The following is a 17,335-nucleotide window of genomic DNA, read 5'->3' as shown; positions in this document are numbered from 1 at the left end:
TTCCATTATAATTAAGTTTATATAGAGGAATAAAACTTCCTATGTTAAATTAATTAAATGTTGAAAAAGGTGTGACAAAAAAGTAGGTCAACCAAGGCATTTAAACTTAAATGGAGAAAAACAATTCTTCCCCAACCTTCTACAAAAAGGGAGATTCTTACAAGTTGCATTTAAAATTATCCACATTCCATAAATTTTAAACTATAATTTTCCCTACATTTAGTTTAAGTAAAAAAAAAAATCTGTGTAAACAAAAAACATATATTTGTTTTATTTATACAGATTTCTTTTTAATTTATTAAAGCAAACTAAACAATAAATGGAGAAATCACCAAAAAAAAAAAAAAAAAGTAAAAAGAATTTTGAGGCGAAAGGAAGGCGCCTGTTACCACGGTAACACGTCTCGCGCACAATGACGACCTCATCAACCCTCGTCTCCACAAACAAGATGGCGCCTAGTATTCAAAGAAACGCTGCAAATTAAAGCCTCGCTGTTTTGCCAGGAGCTGCTGTTTTGGTCAGTGGTTGTTAGAAAATGAAGTCGGACGTGGAGGAGTTAATGCCGAGGCTCTTGCCGGTGGATTGTGGAGAAGGAACCGAGGTGCTGGACCTCAGTGGACCGCCGAGGAACCCCCAAGAATACCTGCGACAGGTCCAGTAGGTTTAGCTCAGAACCGTTCACTTTCAGTCCACTCCACCCTGGCCTTGGTTGACGCTTCAGGCCTCTCCACGCAAACTCCACCCACCTGCTGCCCTTGTTTCACGTGTTTATTCCCTTGTTTTTAAGGCTGGAGGCATCACTGTGTCCTGATGTGGTGGTTGCTCAAATCGACCCAAAGAAGCTGAAAAAGAAGCAAACAGTCAACGCTTCTGTGAGTGAATGTACACAGTACTGCTCAGATTGATTGAAGAATTGGTTAGTTATGTTAATAACGCATTCTAATAAGGGTTACCTGCATTACCTGTTGCAAAGAAAAGTAGGAAGACAAATGGGATTCCTCTCTCTTTGCTCTGTATTCCACATGCTTTCACGCCTCTTGAACCTTTTACTATTTTGTTGGGATTTTAGAAGCTGCTTCAAATCTTTGCAAACCCACTAAGGCCAACTCAGACTGGGGAAGATCTGTGAACATTAATTCTCAAATATTAATGTAAAGCTTTGTAATCAGAAACATTTCTAAGCTTGGAAGTATCATGGCTCTGGCTGTGGAGTTGAGGTCATTGTGCTGGTGGAAGGCAAACAGCTGCCTCAGTCTGACATCTTTTTCAGCCTATAGTGAATGGGTTGTCTCTTTTTCCCCGCTTCATATCGATGCACTCCTTTGTTTTTGTCTATCAAACAAAATCCCAATGTAAAAGACTACGCTTTTAACATGATGAAAGATGGAAAAGTTCAAAGGTGTGAGCACTTCCACAAGGTACTTTAAGAGCTAAAGTAACAGAGTGTGTGGTGTGTTGTAGGTAGCAGGTTGCCTTGCTGCTCCTGTAGGCTTCTGCCCCAGCCTCAGTTGGCAGCAACATCAAGTCAGCAACTTTTCAGACGTCAGGCAGGTATGCAGAAACTCTTCCTTGCACACTGTTATGAATTCATACTCGTAAATGGCCATCTGAACATATTTAAATCAGTGATTTATCGTCAAAGATGGAAGTTCAAGCATATTTCTTGTGTTCCACACTTTTGTGTTTAGAGCATCACTAAGAACAGGACACACTGGAGTAATCACATTCTAGATGACAATGTACAGATGGTAAGACGTCTTACAACACCTGTAGGCTTAGATACCATTGTGTATTTTAGTTGTTGATCAGTCGGCTTTAAAAGCTTTGAAATATTTGTTTTTCACAGCCAAGGTTGACAGATGAAGAGGGCTGGAAGAGGTTTTGTTTGGGAGAAAAGACTCACCTGGGTTCTTCATCATCCGGACTAACAGAGGCAGACCAAGAGCCAGCACTGGACTACAGCAAGGTTGTAAAACTTCTACATTTTCTGTGAAACCCAGACTTCCTTAGCAGCCAAAAGAAGTCTGGAAGTAGACGGCACTGAAAAATCTGAGTTTGGGAAAGTGGGAATTACTTTTAGCTGTGGAGACTATAATTAAGACTGTAAACCCGCTTACATTTGTTTCAGATTTAGGTTTGGAAAAAAATATATATAATTTTGGTTCCACAACAGAAAAAATGATAACCCCAAACATAAGAAAAAATACTGCATTGTTTAATGAGAATATGAGTCTAATTATTTGTTTGCATTCAGGTGGGGTTTCCTCCACTGCTCAGCATCGTCAGCAGATTCAATCAGGTAAGGTCAGCGCTCGTCACAGATTCTGACAGTTTAACTCTATTTAGTTTCATTTCCAGGTTCTGTGTCTCTGCAGTCTACGGTGCTGATGCTGCTGGACATCCTCATCAGCTGGTTTGAAGAGAGAGAATTTGTTCCACAGCTGGTGAGTTTGGCTATCTATTTACTCCAAGGTTCCTAAGCAGGAAAATAGGGGGCATGTGACATTGCACCGCAGTATCCACTTTTGACCAGGCTGACTGGCTGATTTTTTCAAAATTATTAAGAATGACAGCCCAGCGTCTGCTTCCTAACTCTTACACAGGGCCGTTGGTTGTACGCTCTTCTGGCCTGCTTGGAGAAGCCGCTGCTGCCTGAAGCCCACTCCTCCATCCGACAGCTGGCCAGGAGATGTGCCCAGCTCCGAAGCACAATGGTAGGTTTCCTTGCTAGTCAACGCCTAATTTGTGTTTTTTTCCCCCCTTGTGTCTGTAATTTTCTTGAAATCTTCAACCTCATTGCTTCATTTAACAGAATAGTCAGGAGGATGAGAACTTGCCTGCTCTCAACCTGCTCATCTGTCTTGTTGCAAGGTGACGCGAAAATATTTGTGACTGCAAACAGTTTTACAATTACAAATAGAATCCATCTTTCCCTTTGTGTTATGAGCTCTCTCCTTTTTCATCTGCAGATACTTTGAACAGGTTGATCTTGCAGACCAGCCGGAATGAACGCGAAGCTGAACTGTAAACTGACTGATATCAGCACTTTGGGACACATCTTGTTCTCAAGGCTGCACGTGGAAACGGATGGACATGTTCACACAATATCCCACCAGAGCATCTGCAGGAAAGCCAAGCGCAACCCCAAAAGGGCTTGACTGATTTAAAAAAAAAAAAAAAAGAAATCCATTTACATGACCACATTTTTGCAACTGAAGAGGTCATCCATCCAGTGAAAGATTATGTAAAATATTTTTTTGTGTGCATCAAATAAATGGTTTATAGGAAAATGTCTTGTGTGAACATTATCAGGCAGGGTCATTTCCAAAATACAAGGTATGGGAAGCACAGAATCATCTTCAATGCTGCTGCACAACTGGCAGGATTGCAAAGTTCACTCTGTCCTTGGAGTGACGAGTCAGAGCTGCTCTGGGAGGTTCACACAAAGGAAACTTGAGATAAAACAGCTACAAAGGATGACGACAGCCTCTTACTTTACTAAAGCCTTACTTATGCACCAACATTGGCACTGATATTAACTATAACATTTACTTTTTGATTTGGTACATGTTGGCTTTCTGAAGACTAAAATTTACTTAAAAAAATAAGTTTACTGAGAATAGCAAAATATTCACTTAATTTATGATTTCTGAAGGCAGTTTAGTGCACCTCGGCTTTGCTAAAGGGTACAAAAGTAAAGAGTAAATATAAATGTACACCACATTTTCTGGACTTTTATTTGTAAAAACCCTTGAAACCAATTATCAAATTAACTCTTCAAAATAAGGAACAAGAGTGGAAATTGAATTTTAATCAAGCTGAAACAACAAAAGTAATATAGAAATACACCCAGAATAAAAACAAACCAACATATTCCTGCTTTTATCTCAGCTTTATTTTAAGTAGTAGAAAACCAAAAAAAAGGTTTAAGAATCAACGTGGTTGGATCAATGACATTTGACGTCAAACAGTGAATATTGGTGGGAATTAACAGCCCAGTCTAAATTACCTTTTTAGAACAAACTGGTTGTTTCTACCCAGCCTTTGTTTTATCCACATGAAGACATTCAGCTCATTTCAGCCCCACAGAGCCCACCTTAACACTAGAATATCAGACTAGAATTAAAAGGACGCCGAAGGAATATTTTCTCTTTGAATCGTTCCCACACTTGCAGTGACAACAGCACTCAACCAAAGGGAAACGAAGAACAGAAATAAGCAGTTTTCCACAAATTTTAAACTGGCTACTGACAAATGATCTGGACTGTGAGAAATCCACCTATTTTAAAACATTTCTGTCAAGAAAAGAAACTGGTGATTTTAAAAGGACAAATGTGTTTAAAAACCGCCACCATGTCAAAGAAAACAGCTGAAGATTTATTCACCATTCTGGTTATACAGAAGATCACATCAGCGTCTCTTGTCCTTCCTGTCTCCTCTATCTTTATGCTCCCTGTCACTCCGGGACGGCCTGCCCTTCTTTTCCTCGCTCCTTCTCTTCTTCCTCTCCGCCGAGTCTCTCCCTCCTGACTTCTGTCGACTTTTCTCCTCCTTCTTCTTGTCTCTGCCTCTATCGGACGGCCTCCTCTTTCGCTTGCCGCCGTCTCGGCTGCGGCTGCTGGACGTCGAGGACGATGAAGACGAAGACGATGACGAAGATCGGCTGGATCCGGAGGATGAGGAGGAGCTACCACTGGAGGAGGACCCGGACGAGGAAGAGGAGCTTTTGCTACGACTGCGACGTTTCTTTCCGTCTTTCTCCTTCTTTCTTCCTCTGCCTTGTTGCTCTCCTTCCTCCTTTGCAGGGGCATCAACCCCCTTAGAATCAGGCAGCTTGTTTGAGCCCTCCTCTTCATCCTCCTTTGATTTTCTCTCCTCTGTCTGGTTTTCCGCTGTGGAGTCCTGGACGCTGGACTCTGGAGCCATGTTGCCCTGTGTGGCACTGGTTGGATCGTGAGCAGGGCCAGCAAAGGCCGTTTGGGGTTCTTGACTTGGAGAGGCGGTCTCCGTCCCGGGTGACTGTGCTGGTGGTTCTCCCGCAGCGAGGCTCTGTGGGGGCTCGTCGTTGGAGTCTGGGACTTCGAGGCTACTAACAGCTGCTTCACAGCTCTGAACGTCTGGAGTCTTTTCTGCTTGGATTTCTGTGGACTCCTGCTTCCTGTCTGTTCCTACCTCTTCCTCCTTATCCTTGTCTTCCTTCTCTACCTCCATCTCCTCTGACTCTGGACTTGCTGCCTTCTCACTCTTGTCCTTCTGCTCCTCTCCTGCCTCCTCCTTGCTTCCCTCCTCTCTCACCTCCATCACATCCTCCTCTACCTCTTCTATTTTAACCAACCCCTCCTTCTCCCCCTCCTCAGCATCGCCCCCTCCCATCTCCTTCTCCCTTTCCTCCTCGTCGTCCTCATCCTCATCCTCGTCTTCCTCCCTCCTGGATTCCCCCCTTTTACCTCTCCGCTTCTCTACCTGACCTGCTGGCTTACCCTCCGCCGGGCGGTCCATCCTTGAGGCTGAGTTGCCATCCTGGTCGCGGTTCGGCTGGCGCCGGGGACGCGACTCCATCTTGCTCAAATGTTCGGCAAATGCCTCACGCCTTTCCTCAAACACAGCTGCACGGACACAAAATTTTATAGATCAGCGTTATTTAAAGAAAGAACTTGGGATTTCTGAAATGTTGTTAGAAATATTTATCGCCACCACAAAGTAAAAGAGCATCAACCCATAAACTTCAGGGTTTCCTGTACATGCAAATGATCACAGCATGCTGCCACACCTTATGAATAAGGTTAAATATTATGAAATATTAAATTTTACTTTATTTTGGAAAAATCTAAGATGACTACTGTGAATAGAAAACTAATCCCTAATCACATCTTAATTATTACATGGCACCAGTGGCCACCTAAGACTGTGTTCTTATAAAACATGTCGGTAGAGATCTTTTCCAAGAAACCCAGGAAAACAAAACGCTCTAAAAGGGAGGCTGCAAACTGTCCCATTAGTTGTAACGCCGATATCCACAAAACACAATTTAAAAAGTTCAACACTGACCATTGAGTTTCTTGGTGGATTCTTCGAGGAGTTTCTGAGTTGCGGAGCACATTTTTCCAGGCCGGTAGAAAATATGAGGCTTGGTTTTGGTGCGAATGTATTTCACCAGGTGATTATTGTGGCAGTTCCACTCCTCTTGCTATAGTTGGAGGTAAGATGGATAGTTATAAAGCCGTAATTATTGCATGTCAAGGTTTTTATACTGGTACATCTGTGATAACATTTTCTTACCAGCTGAGCTAATTCTACTTTCTGTTCCAGCAGTCTCAGCTCTGTCTGCTTGGCTCTTCTCTCCTCGAACAGTTCTCGCTTTTCATTCTCTACTTTTTTCCTCTCAGCCTCAGCTTGAACCTCGAGCTTCTGCTCTATCTCTGAACGTCGCTTTAGCTGTGATCCAAACAAATGGTAATGAGTTACCAGGAAAGGAACCACTAATGCAACAGGAATCATCCAGTTCTATACCTGCTGATGTGTATGTTGTCATATTAAACTCGCAGCTCGACAAGTTTATTTGATCTAAAACAAACATGTTAATAATAATTGCGCACCTTCTCAGATGAGACGTTCGATTCTTGTTTGAATTTCTGCAGTGTCCCCATCAGCAGGCCAAACATGCGCCGATTCCTGACATTTAGATCAAAAGGATAAATTTAGTGTTTATATATATAAAATATAGATGTGTGTGTGTGTGCTTGTGTTGGATTACCTCTGTTTCCCCTTTTCATCCATGGTTTGATCCTGAATGAGGTCTCGGCGTGTTCTCTCCTTGGAGGTAGCTACTACAGATGACTGCAACGCCGGCTAATGATTAGGAAGAAAAAAAAACAAAATATAAGCCTTTTTTCAAAGGAATAAAGACAGTACAAAGGTATTTATCCAGTAAAGTTATAATAAAGCAAAGCAAATGTTGCATTTTACTTTTTTGACATCGTCATCGTCCTCGGCGTCACTGTCATGACGCACGTCTCTCCTGGCCCTCTGATCACCTGCCAGCCTGCACAAAAATAAACAAATGCAGCTCAACAAGTCTGCAGCCAGGATTCACACAAATAGCAAAAATCTGCACATGTCCATAAATGGAGTTGTGTCAGTTTATAAAAATAGAATCTCCAGCAAAAAAGGGCAGGGTAAAATATTTAACTTGAATGAGAAGGATAAGTGAAAATAATGGGCAAACAAACTACAAGAGGAACAGATGATGTAAGCATAAACAAATGAACAAAATTGGAGTCAAATTTATAAAAAATGTTGATTGATAACCTTTAGATAGCTTGACTAAATTATATGCTTTTATAGATCCCAGCTCCTTTCCCAACACTACATGTGGGAAAGATCTCAGCTGAAAACACATTAAGCGATGTTGTTCTCACCTCAGCAGAGCTCCTTCGATGTCCCTTTGCTTGGCAGGGGGCCCGCTGCTGCCCATATCAGAGAGACTGCGTCTGAAAAACAACACAAAGTATTAGGAATAACAAACAGGAGCTTATGTTTTTTTTTTGAATAACCACTACTGTTATGTTATTCTACAAACATTTTTCATCAATAGAAAATCACTAAAGGTTTACTCTTTATGGTCACCCTTCCCATGTGTAAATGTTAGGATTCAACCCACTTAGAACAGTCTTTGAGAGTTTGGGCCCAAATTACATCAAGTTGATTACATTCATCTTCAGAAACACTGTTTAATGCCAACCTGAGCAACAGAAATATCAAAATACATATATGGGGTGAGCAATGTGCTAAATGAGTTATGTACGTCTTACACTAATGTTTTGTCCTCTGGAGTGGATTGTTTAAAGTCAGAGGGTAATAAACAGTAAAACAAATAAATAAGAAAGATAATTAACTTATTCATAATAGGGTTGGATTTTATCAGCTAAAAGTCTTTTTGTTTCCTTTGTCATGTTTGTAATCGCTGAATTATCCTACAAGTTAAATAAAGTGTTTCAAGTCAAATTAACTCAAATTTATTCTCATCATTATTCAAAGATTGTTAACACTTTGTAACGTGAGGAACAGCTTAGAAATGAAGTGATTTTGGGTCACAATTTTATTCATGTTTTAATGCATCACTTTTTAAACCTGCATACAGGACAGAAGTCTTTTTTTAAAGTTTAACACTCTTTCAGATTAAATAATTTGGTTCAACATCCAACTAGTTTGTAAATGTTGCCAACAAACCTATCTACAGGTTTTCACAATCTATTGCTCGTTTTGTGCCAATTCATTAGTTTTTATTTAAACCGTTCTTTTTCTTCTTTCATAGTTGGGCTGTATAGATGAGGCAAGTTTAATTCAAAATGTCTTGTTTCTACCCCGTCTATCACTTTGGATTATTTTTAAATGTGACCCCTCCCCTCCATTATTACCTGAGCAGATTGATTCCTCTTCCTCTACCTCCTCCCAGGCCTACCATGGGGCCACTGAGCCGACGCAGCTGACCCGGTCTGTAAACACAGAAATCAAAATGGTCAACAAGGAATTGACTCTGCAAACTAGCGCCAGGTAAAGGGGAAAATTCGTTGTTTTGAGAGCTGCTTGGGCCCTACACCAGAAGCAGAGCAAATTTGCGCTATTAAAAAAACGGATGTGGCATTCTCACGATCGGCTACTGCCGACCAACAACTCCGCTCTTGTAGATTTAAGATAATAAAAACTTACTGTGTAAACGGCTTCTTGATTTAAAAATCTAATTAACGGAACAGTTTAAATGGGCATTTCAAAACAACAGTGTGCTCCTGCAGGCTGGCCACCTCCTGCTAACCAAGTTAGCACATATTCAAGGAAGGTTAATAGCTTCAATAACAAAAGTTTGTCGAATACAAATGTTCACTGTGTTCATTATTAGCTTACCGTGATTCATTAGGGTCCCGTCCGGTCAGTTTACGAATATTATCGTCCACATTTTTCAAGCTTTCTTTGGCTTTTTCGAGCTGGTCCTGCAGGCTCCGCACAGCCACCGCCATCTTGCTCTCCAGTTAGCGCGAATCACGTGTGCGTGTCTTTAGTTCGCTAGCGCGTCTTCTTCAACTCTATTAACTGGATCTTGCTCTCTGTCGCCACCTGCTGCTTAACCAGAACCGCTATCCTTGGAGAATGTGACCTCAGATGGCGCTGTTCTAACCTTCAATCTGTACCAAGACGTTTAGATTAACTTTTTGCCATGCTGATTTATTTATCACATTCTACATGTGACTGAGTCAACAATTAAGCGCTAAGTTATATCTTTGGTAAATAAGGAATGAAAACACCGAATTTGAACAAAATCATTTGGATTTGTGGTAAAACCGTAACGATAATGCTTCCCTCTTGGTTCATCCCATTTGCCCCCTTCTTACGTGAGCTGGCGTCATTACGTAGCCCATCTTAGCAACCAGCATGGCGACAGTAAAGCTTCGCTCAGTGTTTGTTGAAGCTATTTAGCCAGTACCTCATTTTGCCCCGTAAACATGTTCGCATTTGAACAACCCGAGGCTTCTGGATATCCCCGACCCCTGCCGCCACCCCTTTTGAATATATCTGAAGAAAATGGGATACCTTGAACTTAACATTTCAATGGAGTCAAGGACAGGTGTGAAATTTTTAGCATTGGCTAGCTCTTCATAGCATTTTAGGCTCCTCAAGCAATTTTTCTGAAGACTTTAGAAAAACAAACTGAAATAATTTTACTGGTTCTGCTTTGGACATATTATTTACCAAATGAGGACGAATACGTCTTATTTCTGATGCAGTGTTTCAATTAACTTCAAAACCATATGTTGAATGACTTTGCTGAATATATTGAAAAACAGTTTTAAGTGCATAATATTTTCCTTAACTTACGTTTTGATATTATTTGCATATAGTTTATTCATTTGTTACATTACCTGCTCATAAATACCCATAAAAATAATAAAATAGTTATATTTAGATACTCCTTTTTTGTATATGTATAAATGATTGATTTCCTCCTTTATCTTGTCATCATGAAGAAACAACACAGATATTTACATGTGTCTACTATGCACCATCTGGCCATTTTTACTGTATGCAGTTGTCCAATTTAACATCTGTGTATGTTTAAGGGAGTGTATCATCTGGACTAGAGGACAGCTCTGGAGTGAGAAGGCAGAAAATAAAAAACGTCCGTAAGTAAACCCACTAAGGAACAGCAGTTATCTATAGATTAGTTTTATAATTTATCTACCTGGAATCTGATTTTAATAATTTTTATAGGTCTGGATAAGAAATTATTAGTATGTCCATTCCTTTTTTTCCTTGTCATATTGTTTGAGTCCTGGCCACCGAGAAATACATGTCTTAAATTCATTTTCAACTTTAGGAACTGGTTCACACAAATTGGGAATCCTGAAAATGTAACCCATAGAAGAATAACATTTTACATGATAAATGTTTAGGAACCATTTCTCTTCATTAAATTTTCTCCTGTTTTTTTTTTAGCTTTCTGTCCTCAGTCCTCCAGCAAAGCGGCTCAGTCCATCGTTAAAGATCACATGTTGTCCCATTATAAAAAACTTTACTCAGCTAAAGGTGAGCTACATTTTAGATATATGTTTAATAAAAAAAAAAAAGTACATGAAGTAGCAGACTGCTAATTCACTTGATAACTTGACCATGCCCTGATCATGACCTATAACCACCTCTGCATGGCAGCATGGGACCTCTGGAAATATTTAGAGATGTTTACTCAGAATACATCACCCTAAAGTTGGCAAAAAAACATAACACAGCATATTAGTGGGGTTATGATGATTTGACCTGAGTTTACAGCCACTGTACCTGATGATTTTGTACTCCGTCTATCCTGGCCTTACCTGTGAACGTGAGGCCATTGGTGTGACAGCTGGTGCTTGGTACGAAACCGGGTCATGAAACAAGATACTGATCCCCAACAGCAGCAAACTACAAGAGCATTGTTTCAAAAGATAACAATCAGGTCCTGACCACAGCATAGCAATACAGGGTGAAAAAGCACTTTAAGAGTTGTGCGAAAGTGAATGATCTGAGTTGGTCAGAACTCTTTCACATGATGTGAGAGGTTGATTAAGACAAATAGAAAAAAAAACTACATCTACTGTTGGTTATGATAGGTCTATAGGCTGTCTAGGACATATTTCCTTGTCTTTTCCTAATGCCATTTATGATTCTGTCTCATCTTTTGAAGTTAAATTTTACTATTGTAGAACCTGATAAAGAACAGCTGAATTATGTATTAGGGAAAGGGTGTACTTTCTTTTTAACCACTTATCATTACAAAAACAGATCTTAGCATATTTAACGCTAATTAGGTTTCACTGTAATAATTATTATGTTTTTGTCTTTCTTTTGCAGCTACTATTGATACCTCTGCACCCAAAAGCTTGATGCAAAGTGTGAAGTGTAAGTACCCAAGTATTAAACTGTGTTTCAATTAAAAAAAAACTGATCACAAATTATATTGTCTTCCTTTTTGTTTTCCAAAATGTTAAAACTACATTTTAATGTCTCACATAGTAGCATTTATTGGAAGCTCAGTTACATACTTTGGTATAAAATGGAATTATTTAGGTTTTTAATTCATCACTTGTAAGTAGACATTTTATGTTAACACTACATAGACTTTGAAGTTAAATATTCAAATCTCAAATGAGATTAAATTACTCAGCAATACTAAGCGGTTATATTTTTTTCTTGCCTTCTGGTGGTTTCTTGTTAAAACTACACACGTGTCTGTAGAAAAAAACGTTGCATGAATCAGGAACATTTAACAAATTATTATTCAGTAAACAAAATTGACCCACAAAAGAATCAATATAATCCTTTAGCAGTTAGCTTCTTTGGGTTTTGAGGTTATTAAAACTGGCCCAAAATAATCAGGAAAACTGTAATTTTCTGTGCTTAATCAAAAACTTTATATTTATTTTGGAGATGAAAAGATAAAAGCATAGAGGGCTGCCAGTGTTATTCCTGCAAAACTAATTGGACATCTACAAGTTGACTTAAAGCTAAGTCAGGACTTTTTTAGGACAGTGTCTTTCTTGATTGATTCGTACCTACACAAAGTTTTCTTTTCCTGTCTTTGGATTGATTAAAGTTATTCCAAACAAAACCTAAAACATGATTACAACTTTGTTTTACATTTATAATGGTCCATTGATGACCATTATAAATGTCATCAAACACATTATTTTGTGTTGTTTTTTTTTTAATGGTCATCACACTTGTTTACAGACAATGATCAGATCAGAAAGCAACAGCAGTGGAAAGATGATCGTCCTTCTTCAGCGTTCTCTTCTTCACATAGGAATAGCAGAACTTCCTGTTTCTCAGCGCATGTATGAGATTACATTTTACTCTGTTCATTTGGTTGTTGGTGCTTTGCAATACAATACTTTATGACGTTAAATTTGCTTCCTTCCTCAACTCTTGATAAAATGCATCTTTCATTTATCTGAGCAGTATGATGAGAACCCCTACCACTTCTCAAGAAGCTCCATCATGGCCTCCACCCCGAGATTAAACAGTTCCTTCAATGCCAAGGACACTGTTTACCCATCCTGTTCAGTCAATTCCCATTATGCCCGCCCGTCATCAGAGAGAAGATACCGAAGCCCTGACACAACTTTTCAAAGAAAGCAGTCCACATGTTCGCTGGTAGCTTCAAGAGATCAGGGTTGCTACAAGACCTTCCAGGATCCTGTGAAGAAGACGTACAGTGGAGACTTGCTCGAAAAACATTCCCAGCACTTTACTCAAGAGAAACCATTCACTCCCAAGACCCTGAAGTCAGATAAGAGTTCATACCTGTCAAGATATCGCTACTACAGAGGACCACAGATTAAATCGTCTCAGGATGACAGCAACTCAAAACTAGGTGGAGAGACAGTTGGTAATAGGTACTTTAAATGAAGAAAATAATTTCTCAAGTAATCTAATAGTGACTTAAATACAGTGCTTTGCAAAATTCTGAAACTTTTTCACATTTTGTAACATCAGAACCACAAACTAATGTGTTTTTGTAGGTTTTATTGCAATAGACTAACCCAATATTGTGCATAATTATAAAGTGGGGAAAAAATTATACATAGTGCCAAAGAATTGCCTATCAATCTGATAAGCAATTGACCTTTTCACCCCTAAATTCAATCCGGTGCATCCAATTGCCTTAGAAAGTCATCTAATTGTTACTAATCTGTCTGTGTGTAATTTAATAAATATAGCTGTTTTCTCAATTATGCCTCTCGTGTTAACACCAAACGTTATATAGTCAAATATATTAAAGTTTGTGGTTGAAGTTGTATAAAATATGAAAAAGACTGTTTTTCTATAAATATATATATTTTTTTTACCATCTGTGTAATTGTTTTCTCTTTTTATGCAGCTCAGACCTCGAAGAATACACTGAAAAACCTGATGGGCCATCCCAGGTAAGTTTAAATATTTGATCTTGAAGAGAAATTTGTCCCTGAGGGTCAGGGCCCTTCAAAGTTCAGGTGGCTCTCTGATCCTACACTCCTGCATCTAATGGATGACGTACCCTTTAGCATGGGATCATGTTCTTCAGAGTCCTTGATTAAGTTGATTCCAGTTCGATGGACCAGAGATGCATGTAAAAGTTGCAGGATGCCAGGACCTGAGGACTGGGTTGTGTCACACTGTCCAGTAAATAATGTCCTGAACTTGACTTATTTGTCTATTTGTGTCTTAAGGGCTATGAAATCCTTTTAAAAATCCTTTTTCTTAAAAGTAACTTTTATAATTTATCGAAAATGAATTCATGAACCAATGCTATTGGTAATGATTCTGTTCTTCATGTGTTTTTTTTTTTTTTCACTTTATCACCCTCTTGTGAGTGGGTCATGCAAAACCTGTGCTGGCTGCTTTTCTCAACAATGGCTTGTGGTGAAATATCAAAGAAAACCAAAGCAGAAACCGTTAGGATAAATACTTTCCACAACAGAGATGAGTTATAATGACACAAAATCTCGCCTGTTTTCACTTCCTGTTCTGTCTTGTTTTACAGGAATATTCCACAGAGCATGAATGGTCTGAAGATGAGGTCACTGGCTCATACTTATCACCATTGCAACATGAGCATAAAACAAAAAGCAAAGACAATTCTTTCTTTGACTCCTCATCCAGGTGAAACAAATCATTAGGTTAGACCTGTAGCATTTGTTTTAGATATTATCTAGATAAGTTGACAAAAAGTTCAAGTATACTTGTGTCCTGCTTTTGTAGGTTCTCCCCAGAAGTTGGGAAGTCCCCTATTAGAAGCCTTATCTTGGCAGAGTAAGTTCCCCTTGGTATCCAAACAGACTAGGTTTAGACAAAAAAAATATTTGCGGCACACAAAATTTACAAGCGTGGCCAAATGATAATACTTTGACAAACTACAAATTGTAAAGAAAATTAACACCTTTAATTAAAACGTTTATATTTGTTTGGTAACAGAGAAGAAGAATTGCTGTACCTTGAATTCATTTCTTCTGTGACTGAGGATATCCTGTCCAGGGCCCACATCTCTGACAGGTTTCTTTTTAATTTTCTTTGCCACAGATTTATATTCTCTTGAAAATGTATTCATTGCTCTTGACCTTTATTAAATTTTGTCCCATTACAATCACTAAATATTTCATTGGGGTTGTTGTATATGATGGACAAAAAGCACAAAATAAACACAACAAGGAGAAGAATTGTGAAGTGGAAGGAAAGGGTCGCATGGTTTTCAAAATTTGTTCTAATAGAGATTAGAAAAGCATGGCATGCATTTATGTTCAGCCCCTTTGAGTTAATACTTTGTTGAACCAATTATCACTACAATTAGAGGTGGAAGTCTATTGGGGACTGTATTTAGTACCTTAACTAGATGGAATAAAGAACATCTGTAAACACAATTTTCAAGACCTGTTAAAGATTTTAACTTTAGGTACAAACTTGAACTCCAGTAATATATGAGAATTATGTGATCTGAGCTGCTCCTTTTTTATCTCTGAATGTATGTTTGGGGCCAAGTCCTGCTTTAAGGTTTGGTTGCTTTTAAGGTGATGACATTGGGACATAGGGTTTTACATGTTGGGCAAAAAGTTCAGTTTTGGTTCCATCTGACTGGAGGGTCTTGTTCCCAACATGGCATATGACAAACTGCAAACGGTCTATTAAAACAATGACTTTCCCGTTGCTGCTCATCCATAAATGTCAGATTTGGGAAACGCATTAATAATAACAGTCAATGGATTCCTCTACCCATGTCTTGGATCTCTGGATCTCCGTCATAGTGACTGTGACCCTCTTGGCTACTTCTCTGTTTAATGTTTACCAAGCCTGACCTGTCATTAGAGGTGGCAGTGTTTTTGTGGTTTGCAGCTGTGCCATAATCCTTCCATCTTCTGTTGATGATTTAAACAGTTCTCTGTGAGACGCCAAAGGTTTGGGAAATCTTCTTAAAACCTAAACTTCCTTTAAACCACTATGCATAATTACCCCTGAACATTTTGGTGTTTGTCTTGGTTTTCTTGATGCCCTTTGTGGTAACACTTGGCGGGATGTGCATAAGACTGACATGACACGGTCATAAACAGGACATAACATCTGCCAGGAACATGAAGGAGTCTTTATGAATGTCTGTGACTGTTGTCATGAAGTGTCATTCGGTAAATAATGACACTTTTAATGCAAAGTTGCAATAAAAGTTGGATTGAAAATCCATTAAAAGTAACAACTCTGTGTCAAACTTGTTACTTTTGAAAACCATGTATGAATATGGGATGGATTTTTCATCCTGGATGATAGATGGAAGGATATAGAAGTCTCATTTTATTGATTGCTGATTGTTAAATTCAAGATCTATCACTTTGATAGAATATTTAATAGTTTAATATATCTATGTTTTTGAAAGGATACTCAATCGGGTGATGAATCGACATATTGAAAAGAATCTGCATCGGCTTGATGAGGTAACTGTATAACTTAAATGATATACCCAATATGTTAAGTAAGTATTGTTTACCGCTTAAGAAGATCCTACTATGCTTATTTTTTAGGGTAAAATGCGCCATCTTCTGGAAGTGTTGCGTAATGAATTTGAGGAACGATCCGACATATCCTCCTCAACTGAAGATCCTCTGAAACATGGGAAAGCTTTACTAGATTCTGTATTTTCGAATTTTGAATTTGGGCCCAAGCCAGTAGAGACTAAAGAAGATGATGACGCCATTACCCGTGCCTTACAAATTAATCATCCCGATTTGTCAGATTATGACGATCTTTCATGGGTTTCTACACGCCCATGCTTTCCTGTAAAAACTGCTTCTTCAACCAAAACGAGGGCAGAGGACGAGAAGAAGGAGAATGATGAAGAAGATGTTGGCTTAACGTTTTGTTGCAGTGATCTTTTAGACAGTAGTCAAGACCGCCAAGGGGACTTTCTTCAGACTGATGTTACTGAAATGAATGTCCAGAATGAAAACTATGAGCACACTACCATGAGCAGTGATGTGAACCAAAGTGATGAGCCGTCTAAGGAGACAGAGAATCTGGGAAACATTTTGTCAGAGTCCTTACATATGTCTAGCAAAAAAGACTCTGAAAACGCAGTAGCTGCTGAAGAGACAAACTCAAACCAACATGAAGACGTCAGTGACGATGACTTCTGAGCTGTGCTGTACTCAGGGATTGAATGTGGTTTTTATATTTGGTTCTCGGATGATGTTGTTTCAGACTGAACAGAAAGAAGAGGGTATTCTTGAAGATTTGTGAAAGTCATTTAGCACTGGTTATGTCTCACAAGGCACATCAAGAAGGTGTTTCATTTGTGTTTTAGTCTTTTTAATGAATTGTTTTCTTTTAAAGTTCAATGAAAATGTTCCTGTTGTTTTGAGAAGTCTTTAAACTGGGGTTGTACTTGACCATAATTGTAGTTGAGCTATTATCAGTGTTATTTAAAAAAATAATAATATGCAGATTTCTGAAGCCTAGATGTGTGAAATAGTTTAACATAAAAAAAAAAACTTTTTATGTGAAAACTTTAAAATGGCATCTATCAGAAAAAGCCCCGTTAGTTTATTTGCATTGCCCACTCATACGCCCATGTGCAGCTGTAGCATAGGCACTTGTTTTAACTATGTATTAATAAAAAGCAACAGTCCATACGTTTGTTAAGTTTGCCTTTTTATGCGTTTGATATGCAGCTTTTACGAGCTTCACCAGAACGTGTCTTCTGTTTGCAATAAATTGTTTCTTCTTGAGTTTTGCAAGTTTTCATCTGTGTCTTGAAACGCTCGTATAAAGTTAATGATCGCGTCTTGGG

At 38.9% G+C, this 17,335-nt stretch overlaps 3 protein-coding genes across 3 annotated transcripts; 2 read left to right on the top strand and 1 right to left on the bottom strand.

Annotated features, from left to right (window-relative positions):
- The first annotated feature begins 422 nt into the window (after positions 1–422).
- gemin2 (gem (nuclear organelle) associated protein 2) lies at positions 423–3,290 on the top strand. The gene is made up of 10 exons (XM_055038756.1): positions 423–657; positions 788–872; positions 1,462–1,551; positions 1,689–1,748; positions 1,847–1,966; positions 2,255–2,299; positions 2,376–2,444; positions 2,604–2,714; positions 2,813–2,871; positions 2,970–3,290. Exons 1-10 carry the CDS (start codon positions 536–538, stop codon positions 3,007–3,009), a joined length of 801 nt encoding a protein of 266 aa, XP_054894731.1. The 5' UTR covers positions 423–535; the 3' UTR covers positions 3,010–3,290.
- Positions 3,291–3,873: 583 nt separating this feature from the next.
- On the bottom strand, positions 3,874–9,054 carry pnn (pinin, desmosome associated protein). The gene is made up of 9 exons (XM_055038754.1): positions 8,902–9,054; positions 8,418–8,495; positions 7,419–7,490; positions 6,967–7,042; positions 6,755–6,849; positions 6,597–6,672; positions 6,280–6,435; positions 6,049–6,187; positions 3,874–5,606 (listed from the first exon to the last, which is right to left on the bottom strand). Exons 1-9 carry the CDS (start codon positions 9,012–9,014, stop codon positions 4,411–4,413), a joined length of 2,001 nt encoding a protein of 666 aa, XP_054894729.1. The 5' UTR covers positions 9,015–9,054; the 3' UTR covers positions 3,874–4,410.
- A 367-nt stretch (positions 9,055–9,421) lies between these two features.
- On the top strand, positions 9,422–17,273 carry spata7 (spermatogenesis associated 7). The gene is made up of 12 exons (XM_055038755.1): positions 9,422–9,619; positions 10,113–10,175; positions 10,489–10,578; positions 11,380–11,427; positions 12,259–12,362; positions 12,487–12,923; positions 13,409–13,454; positions 14,051–14,169; positions 14,269–14,319; positions 14,482–14,559; positions 15,926–15,983; positions 16,071–17,273. The coding sequence occupies exons 1-12, from the start codon at positions 9,577–9,579 to the stop codon at positions 16,680–16,682; spliced, it is 1,749 nt and encodes a 582-aa protein (XP_054894730.1). The 5' UTR covers positions 9,422–9,576; the 3' UTR covers positions 16,683–17,273.
- The last annotated feature ends 62 nt before the right edge of the window (positions 17,274–17,335 follow it).

This window comes from Poeciliopsis prolifica, unplaced genomic scaffold, assembly GCF_027474105.1.
Source record: "Poeciliopsis prolifica strain line A6 unplaced genomic scaffold, Auburn_PproV2 SCAFFOLD013, whole genome shotgun sequence".
Lineage (NCBI taxonomy): Eukaryota > Metazoa > Chordata > Actinopteri > Cyprinodontiformes > Poeciliidae > Poeciliopsis > Poeciliopsis prolifica.
Note: the sequence above shows the minus strand (reverse complement) of the source record. Positions and strands in the feature narration are given on the sequence as shown.